Source organism: Leptosomus discolor, chromosome 1, assembly GCF_034619465.1.
Source record: "Leptosomus discolor isolate bLepDis1 chromosome 1, bLepDis1.hap2, whole genome shotgun sequence".
Taxonomy (NCBI): Eukaryota; Metazoa; Chordata; class Aves; order Leptosomiformes; family Leptosomidae; genus Leptosomus; species Leptosomus discolor.
The window spans coordinates 17,632,298-17,641,629 of record NC_141391.1 but is presented as its reverse complement, the minus strand read 5'-3'; the positions used below and the strand labels follow the sequence as shown (position 1 = coordinate 17,641,629).

General features: G+C 47.3%; 1 protein-coding gene across 1 annotated transcript; it reads right to left on the bottom strand.

Annotated features, from left to right (window-relative positions):
• Positions 1–4,779: 4,779 nt before the first annotated feature.
• LOC104347164 (vitelline membrane outer layer protein 1) lies at positions 4,780–6,427 on the bottom strand. The gene is made up of 3 exons (XM_009952116.2): positions 6,257–6,427; positions 5,556–5,659; positions 4,780–5,071 (listed from the first exon to the last, which is right to left on the bottom strand). Exons 1-3 carry the CDS (start codon positions 6,425–6,427, stop codon positions 4,780–4,782), a joined length of 567 nt encoding a protein of 188 aa, XP_009950418.2.
• Positions 6,428–9,332: the final 2,905 nt, after the last annotated feature.

The window sequence follows — 9,332 nt, the reverse complement described above, 5'->3', positions numbered from 1 at the left end:
CATGACTTTTAAGAAGCTCACTGTCACCTCACTTAGGACGTGAAAAGGATGTCTGCAAATATATGCACTCTAATTGCAACAAAGATTGGAGCATGGATGATACTTCTGCTGCTTGGTTGCAGAGTGTGAAGTGCTACAGAGGTCCTTGCCATTGCTCGGGTTTTTATGTATTAGGTCTGTCACCAGAATAGTCAGTCAAAATGAGACAGAGCTCCTCCGATAGTACATGGGCTATCAGAGGCAAATAATAAAGCATGAGTGCTGCTCTAAGCAGCTGTCACAGCAATGCTCCTGTTCTCTACCTGGACCTGCCTATTGTGAATGAGGAGAGAGGTTTGAGAGAAAGCAGTCATTATCCTGCATCTAACACAGAAAAAGAATCCAGTAGAAATTTCTACAGAAAAATCTGGTGTAGAAGGAAGTGTGGGAACAGTGGGAAACTAGTGCTGAGCCCTGACTAGAGAGGGCTGAGGACAAAATTAGGTCTATCTCTTTGCAGACTTGCTCTGAAGAGATATGAACATAGTGCTGCCTCTGCTCTGGACTGGGTGTTGGATAGCTATGATGAGCATGGTGCTGGACTGGTAACACTGCTGGGAGGTGATAGCTATGGCTGCAGGCTCAATGCCTGCAACGGCAGAGCTAGCTCACAGCTGCCTGTCTATGGACAACATGCCAGTATGCTCAAGGAAATGTTCCCATTGAGTGCATGTCTAAGCTGTGTAGAGACCTCCATGGTTTGTACTTCACTTACTGGTGTGTAAACAACATCACTGCCTTTACTACCTGTTCCCTTAACAAAGATTTTAGCTTGAGGATATCTATTGTTGCATGTCTTTACTGTAGTGTAACTCCATTGTCATGTCTCTGACTGGATCAGTCCATATTGAACAAAGAACTAGGAGTTTCTGAGGCGGAAAGCTGGTTACTTGGGTGGAACAAGGCCACCATCCCTCTACAGATACAACAAACTCTTTACAAGGTGAACCCTAGGTGTTATTTTAGAGCTAGTCCCCATCTTGCAGATGCTCAAAACCATACACATAAGCATAACTGACATACTACTTTATTAACAGTCACTGTTGCACATGTCAGACGTTGGAATAGGCTGCCCAGGCAAGTGGTTGAGTGACCATCCCTTAACAAGTTTAAAGTTTGTTTAGATGTGGTGCTTGGCGATATGGTTTAGGGGTGTACTTGGTAGAGTAGGGCTGATGGTTGGATGATCTCAAAGGTCTTTTCCAACCTGAATGATTCTATGATTCTATAACCTACATATTTTGAAGAAGTGTTGCTGTAAATATCTTCACATAAAATTTTAAGCACCATACATGCTCTACCCAGTAAATGGGGGAACAGTAGATGCTGCTAGCTATTTTACATCAAAAGTGCCTAAAGGCAAAACAGGCAGATGTGAGGCACATAAGATTAAAAATCTCAACCAGCCCTTGCTGTGCACCAGGGTAAATGACAGCACGAGAAACAGGATCATTACTGAAAAGCCTTGGGTTTCTATCTGGTATTTCATTCAGGTTTTCCTGAGATGAGAGGAGGCACACACTGCTGTGACTGGACAGAAAGTAAGTGCTTGACATGAGCCTTGTCACTTTGTGGTCAACTGTGGCAAGCCCTGGGGTTCATTGTTGTAAAGTAGTGGCATACACAGTACCAAATGCTACATTAATCACATAATGAATTAAAAGGAGTAATGGACATGGATTTCTCTTCCAGCATTTCACTGTTAGATCTTCTCAGCTCAGAAACTGGGATATTTATTATTCAAGAGGACCTGCCATTGCATTTGGATTCAGCTCAATCAAGCATTTTTGTTATAATGGGGAGGGCTAAGAGCTGAGCGGGAAGACCACGAAATTACTTCTAAGACTAGTTCTCTTGCAGGAACCGCCTGTGTAGACAGAAAGTCTCTTTCATGTTTAATGTCATGTAAAGTGCTGTGTACAGCCACTCGCTTAACTGAATGAGTAATGTGAAAGTGATACAGTAATACGAAGGTAATACAAAACCTCTTGAGACATTCATGACAAGAATACCGTCTTTTTGTCTCCATGTATTTTAGAGTGCTCTAGGGGAACCTTTTTTCCAAGAGAAAACCTGACTTACGATTTTCCTACTGTATCTAATTGTAAACAGAATTTCCCATAACAGAAAATCGAGCTGCCTCAAGAGTGCATTTATCTCTTAAAATTGGATACCCACCCATGAGGATGTGTGACCTTGCTGCCAGCTCATGTATTCATCGACTCTCTTTTGGGTTTAGATCTGGTGTTCGCCTGAGATAATAAATGGCTCTGTGGGTCTTACCAGTATAGGTATGGAATAACATAAGTATGTAGTAACCAACCAAATGGGCAGTAAAAGTATAACTGCTTGGAGTTTAAAACCCTGTTTTCAAAGACTTGTTGGAAAAGGTTAAACATGCTTGTAAATATGCCTGTTGTGAGACTTCTCCTGGCTGCATGCCAAGTGACAGGCAGTCCATTTGGATACATAAGGGCAAATGATGCCACAGTTAATGCTTCAGAAACCTCTGGAACATCAGGACTCCCAGCAGGGGTGAAACAAATGTAACACTAAATTAGCTGTGTCAGTGTATTCAGATACTCAATGTGCGCACAGAAACTCTTGGCTCACAGGTGTTAGGACAATTCATAATCTTCCTAAGCAAGAATTGGTTAATAGAGAGAATAGCATAGCCAGTAAATTTCAAACAGGTGAGTGTGGGAAATGTCTATGGACTTTACAGAGTTAATGATATTCTCTTTCCCTCCTATGTCTTTCTCAGAAATCTGCCTCCTCTTTGTGCTCTTGGTACTGAGGAAAGGGTTTGTTGAAATCTTTGCAATTCACCCTGGAACTCTCTTGTCCTTGCTGTTTGTTGCTTTCCTCCTCAAGTCTTTCCTGTGCATGTGGATCATATGACTCTCCAACCAATATGTTCCTGCAGAATGCCCTGTGAGATGTGGGTTTGTGGCTGCTCCCTGTCCCATACTTGTTACCATGGTCAGAGCCCTCACATATGAGGTATTGCCTGTGGCCCCAGAAGGTAGGACGAAACACGAACTCCAGAGAAGAGCTGAGCAGGAGATCTTGATGCTGAAGGAGATGCTGTTGGGTGCAGGAGAGGTATGTGTATGATGGTACATTTCTGACTTCACTACATGTGAATTACTGCAGTATTGGAAACAAAAACCCTCAAGGTGCCTCATTTACACCAGGCACCTGGAGATGTTGAGATTCTGTGCTGAGCAGGCTGGAAGGAGAGGCACAGAGCTGGGGCCAGGAGCTGCATGGTGTATTTGAGCCTATTAATGGATGAATGAATGTGATAGTCATCCCTCCGCATCCTAAGCATTATAAATGGAGACAGGGTGAAGAGTTCACCTTCCTCTCCTTTGAAACCACAGTTTCTGCCAGGGCAGGTGATCCCTCTTCTCCTCCTTCATGGTCCAGCCCTTACAGTCCTGCCTCCTGCCATACCTACAGGTGTGGGGATCCTCTGTGCTCGCTCCTAGGAATTTATTAGGTTAAAAATTTGTTATAAAGCCTAACCACAATGAACACAAAGACCCAGCATGAATTAGAGTGGCAATACCAAGTGGAGCAACCAGTAACCTCAGCAGTGCTGACAGAGCTCCACACCTGCTCACTGTGATTGTTGGAGGAGAGTGATCAGCCCCAGGCCCCCAGTGAAGCCCACTGAAAAGTCAGTGCGGCCACCCCCTCCCCAGAAGGTGCTGCAAACTGGCAGGGCTGAGCACCTGCAGAGGTGTGGGACTCATGGGGGGCTGCAGGGCAAAAACATTTGGGGATGTGTAACTTCTTATAAGGTGGTTTAAGGATGTTGTGGAAATGTGCAAGACTTACGGGATATTTCAGGGAAGAATCAAAGTTGGTTCTGTGGAGGCAACCCATGTGAGGGAAAAGGGGATAAAAGGGGCTGGTCCTGGGTAACAGCTGGCTGGTCAGTACACTTGTCTGAACAAGCACTTCACCTGATCACCACAGTCTATCCTACTGTATCACTGAATATTCTTACATAATAAAAAGAATAATTATTTATTACTACTACTAATACTAATTACCCTACCATTCTTTCCATCCTCCTTCTGTGTGGGCACACCCTCTATTCTGAGCCCATGTGACAGACCACCAGCAACCTTCAAGCCAGACTAGTGGGCAGCAGCACGAGAGACGAGTGATGGTGGCTGGAGAGGGACCACGAACCTCAGAGGATGGAGGATGCCGGCCAGCACCTGGGGAAACCAGGGGCTGAGGCCAGCTCTGGGACAGACTAAGTAGCTAATGCCAGCTACCGGAGAGACTCATTTTCCATGTGTGGGTACATATTTCACTAGTGGATGTTAGTCCTGACCAGACAGAGAGGAACAGTACCTGCCACTGTTCACGTGTGTGTGAGCGCAGTGCGTGTGTGCGTGTGTGTGTGCGTGTGTGTGAGTCTACGTGGCTGTAGGCACAGTGTAAAGGCACTGCTGGCGAGGTGTGTGTATGTGTCTGCACCTCCTGGTAACCTGTCGTCAGCCTTGCTGCAGGCTCGACCTGGGAGCAAGGAGCTGCAGCAACCTCGCATCAGCTGGACAGGGGCAGGAGAAGACCCCCAGGCTGCTGTAGCAACAGGATCTGGCTGCCCTTGACAAAACATGACAGAGAAAAATGCACGCTGCTCCTTGTGCAGGGACAGATTCAAGATTTAATGGTAGACTACTTTGTAGATGCTGGCATGGCATGGGGGTGTCAGGCTTATTCACAGCAGAAGAGTCTCATGTCATTGAAAGCTGTGTCATCCCCCTTTCCTTGGGGTTCCTCCACCTTTGTCTGGAGCCCACAGATGGCCCCGGAGGTGCAGCTGCTCCATGGGCCGAAGTGGCCTCCTGAAAGTCCCCAGCCCTCCAGCTTTGTCCCATCTGAGCAGGTGAACCTCACGTTGTTGGCTGCCGTGTCGTCACGCAGGTGCTGCCTCTCCTCCACACGCAGTGAGAAGGAAACCAGCTTGTTGCTGGGGCAGAACTGGGCCTTGGTCCAGTTTCCCCACCTGCCAGGAAAGAAAACAGCCTCTGCTGTGCTGCAATCAACACCACAACTCCCAACACAGGGATGGTGGGTTTCTATGAGCTTCCCCACCACATCCCAGGTGCCTGGCCACCATCAACCCTGGGCTGCCCTGTTGCTGCAGAACCCCTTGGGAATTTCAATTGCTTGCTTTGTCCTTGCTACTTATATCAATGTTGTTTTCTAAGTAAGCATTTGAGGAAAAGGAGAAAGTACAGGTTTAAGATCTGCATTTTTTGAACTCTCCTTCATCTTTCAAAGTACTATTCCCTCCCCTGGGACCAGATCTCTACCCTAAGACCTTCATACTTTGTGGCCAGGGGGGGATCTCACCCACCTCCTCAAGAGGGCTGGGGAGCCACCTTCACAGGGGGTGTGGGTACCTATGAAGAAACCATTGTGCTGTTTTTTCTTCATGCTCCCCAGAAACTGCTCTGAAGGAGGATGAGAAAGTGAAGTCTACTTACCGCCCAACAGAGGACTCGATGACCGTGCCGTCTGTGCAGAACAGGCGGACGCCGTTCAGAGCTGTGTCATCGCCAAACAGCCAAAATCCCTGGTAGGGCTCCACCTCAAAATAGTAGAAGAAAATGGGAGAGGTCATCATCCTCTCCTATTTAAAAGAAGAGATGAGGTGAGCCCTTGTGACGAGGCGTGGTAGGAGGCTCCAGGGACAGAGCCAGACAGAGGTAGTAGTGTTGAGCAGGGCTGTGAGGCAGCTCCATGTCATTTCTCAGGGAGCCCTTTTTGCTATTGCCCACCTCTGCTTTTTCTCCAAACTGCAGAGCAGAGGCTCTGGACCCAGGAATGCTTGGTGGCTGCTGTCCTGAGTCATGCCCACCCTCTTGTCGTGCTGTAACACCCAGAGCTGGAGTGCTGGCAGGTGGGGATTGTCCCAGCCCCTTGGGAATGGGCTCTGCAGTACTGACCCCACGTCTTTTCTTACCACATGGGCTCCTCTGCTAAGAAATTGCTCACCGGCACGGAGCCTGGAGAGCTACTCTATGCTAGAGATTTCTTGCTGATAAGCTTGCATGAGTGATGCAGATACAATGCAAACTGCTGCGAAGGGACAAAGTGTTCTGTCTAGCCCTGCTGAGACCTGAACAAAATAACATCATTTCACAGCAGGTTTTTTTCCCACCCCAAAGAAGGAGTGAAACCTTACCTTCACTTCAAATCCCTTAGCGTAGCCACTGGGACAAAAGCGTTCGTGCCCCCAGGACCCCCAGGGTCCTCCGTTGGGCACTGAGAGGATGGACTCATATTGCCGTGCCTCCGTGACCTGGAGGCAGCAGGAGCCCAGCAGGCAGAGGATGGCTGGGATGAGCAGCTGCATCATGGGGGACATGCTTAGCGCCTCGCTGCATGGAGGTGATGGCACGGGAGAATTTATGGGCCAGGAGAGTGGGTGGGAGTCCTTGGAGAGTGTAAACAAACCCCATGGGGAGTAGTAGTTGTTGCTATGTACCGCTTCTGTTGACTGCCTGTCCCTCAGTGGTGGGGCCACCCTTGCCAGGTGGAAGGGGTGTCACTGGTGTGCGCTGGCCAGGGGACTTGCAGGGCTGTGAAAACTTGTGGATGTGAGGGAAGGGAAGGGGGGAGAGTTGGGACCACTCCCCAAGGGAGTGCTGTGGTTTGGAGGAGGGTCCTGGCAATGCTGCGAGGAGGGTGTTGGAGGGAGTGAGGTGGGAGGAGTGGTGGACTGGAAGGGGAAGAAACCTTGGAGGGGCTGAGACGAAATTGAAGTGGAGTGGTCTCAGGGTGCTTTGCCCTGTGGAAGTCATCAGTTGCTTCCTCTTCCTTGCTTTTCTTCTGTCCTCATCATCCCATTGGGGTTGAGGGAAGTGCCTGCACTGGAAGCCATTGCATTTTGCTCTGGGACATGCACTAAGTGTAGGTGACTATGTAAAGTGTAGCAGCCCCTTCTCATGGGGGCAAGGGCTCCTGCTGCCAGCGTAGCATGTAGCCTTTGCTGAACTCACTCAAGGTTATTCATGTCTTTCTTGTATAGGGGCAGGGGAATGGGAGCAAAACTCTACACAGTCCCATCATCACATGGTCTTGTGCAGACACAGCTCCCAGCTGCTCAGGTGTATCTTTGGGAGGTGTGAGCATATAGGAGGATGGGAGTTTCCAGCAGAAGCAGACCCCACTTCTACTGTTGTTCCGCTCTCAGACATGAGTTCCTGTTGCATGCCCTGTTCCTCCAGAAGGACTAGCCAGAGAAAAAACCTCTGCTGACAACAATATTCAGGGGTATCCTGTGAGTAATTGCAGAGTAGGAGATTAAGCTGCTCACAGTCCCATTGAAGAGACAGTGATGATGCCACCTGGGAGAGCTGTCCTGTGAGGTCTATACCAGCACTATATCCTACACTATGAACACTGCCAACATAGGGAGAGTTATTCCAGGCTTCGTTTACTGAAGAATGGAATAGCTTGCTTCTGTAATAGCCATTTTGTGCAGGTGAAAGAGGAAGTGTTGCTTTCAGCTGAAATCCCTGATGTTTACCCCTTGGGTAAAATCGTAAAGATACTCAGTTACTCACAGCACCCAATGGGAGACAATGAGGATGAAGATGTCTTATTGTGTCATTGTATCTCATAGGCAGCAGGAACCCAGCAGAAAGAAGACAGTAGGGATGAAGGGCTGTGTGGTCTAGGTCCTGGTCTGGAGAACAGTTAGCTCAGGAATACTTTGCTGCTCCTGGTGAGATAGGCCTTTCTAAGCTTGAGGTGTTGACTGGATTTCCTCAAAAGAGTGGCAGCAACCACAGCAAGAGCAACAGGCCATTGCCAGGTACCATATCCAGTAAAGAGCTGTGACTAAGTGATATGATTAACTCTTTTCATTAACCATGCTGGGTGCATGATGAGTCTTTCAGGATATGTGGAAAGTTATGGCTTTAGGGCGGAGCAGTGGCAGAGACATCTAGAACTGTAAAAGGATCTTAAGGAGAAGCAGTGAAGAGGAGCTAGGTGGGGGAGGAAGCTCCAAGCTGGCTGAAGCCAAAAAGGTAGAGATGTTTTACAGTCTGAGGTTATATCCACAGAGATGAATCTCACTCTGCTTGTCTGTAAATCTCACTCTATTTGAATCCCTCTTACTGAGAGGATCTGTTTTCTTTGTCTTCCACTTTCACACAATTTCTCCTTTTTCCTCTCTGTCAATCAGTCTCAGCTCCAGCCCCTGCGGTCCTTCCACTGCAGGTGGGAGAAAGGGAATTCTGGCTGAGAAAAGACCCTATTCAGCATCTTTGCTGATTTTTTTGTTGCTTCCTTTTGGCTGCCTGGGAAGGAGGTGGCAGAAGCAGTGGCACCGGGTCAGTGATTCTGTGATATTCCAGCAGGAAGCAGTGAAAACAATTCACACTAGTAATTAACTCTGCCTGTGGGAGAAAGCGGACACTGTATGCATTTCTATAACTTCCGAGTGGGGAGCTAAAAAACAAACAAGGAACTAATCTAAGCCTTATGTTTCCCTCTCTTGTCTCTCATCAATTTTTAACCTTCCAGAGTGATGAACCCTCTTCTTCAGTCAAAGAAAACTTTTTTCATTTTTTTTCCCCTCTAGAAAACCTTCCCAGCACTAGGAGTAAGGTATGGACTGGAATGAAAATGCTGGGATCAGTATCAGCACTTGAATTTGTGCTGCTGGGGTGCAGGGCCAATGAATACTTTTGGATAAATCTGCTCACATACCGAACTTCCTGAGTATCCAGTGATGTCTCCAACATCCCTGCTAAAGAACTTTTTGTCATGTGGGGAAGCTCTTTCTCTTCACCTCCTGCTTCTTTTTCTCTTCTGTTAACCTGCAGTCCTCCAGTCAGGCAGGGCAAGTACCAGCTTGCAAGCCCAGAAGGGATGGGTTTCTCATTATGTTAAATTGGAAAGCTGGAGTTTGAACTGCTCAGTGAGTCTGACAACTTCTTTGCTGGTTAGCTTTGGCAGATAGTTGTAGGATCATGCTATGCGACATATAATTTTTTTCTTTTAATTGAGTTGTTGGAAAGCAGGATAGCATTAGACTCAGCAATAGAAGTGAAGACATGGTGGCCAGTATAGAACAAAGACCAGTTCTGTATTTTTGCAAACATACAAACCAAAAAGAAATATCTCTTATTTTTTGGACACCTTAACTCCTTATGAGAAAAACAGAGCCAAGAGCTACAATGAAAACAAAACCTTTGAAAACAGTGCAGGTCCTCAAAATGATCAGAAATAATTAGAACAGAGAAAGG

Bases quoted from the DNA above. Each gene is read 5' to 3' on its own strand.
- LOC104347164 (XM_009952116.2), bottom strand. From the start codon at position 6,427: ATGCAGCTGCTCATCCCAGCCATCCTCTGCCTGCTGGGCTCCTGCTGC. The intron at 5,660-6,256 runs GTAAGGTTTCAC...TACTATTTTGAG, and splicing joins CTAAGGGATTTGAAGTGAAG to GTGGAGCCCTACCAGGGATT. The intron at 5,072-5,555 runs GTAAGTAGACTT...CTTTCCTGGCAG, and splicing joins ATCGAGTCCTCTGTTGGGCG to GTGGGGAAACTGGACCAAGG.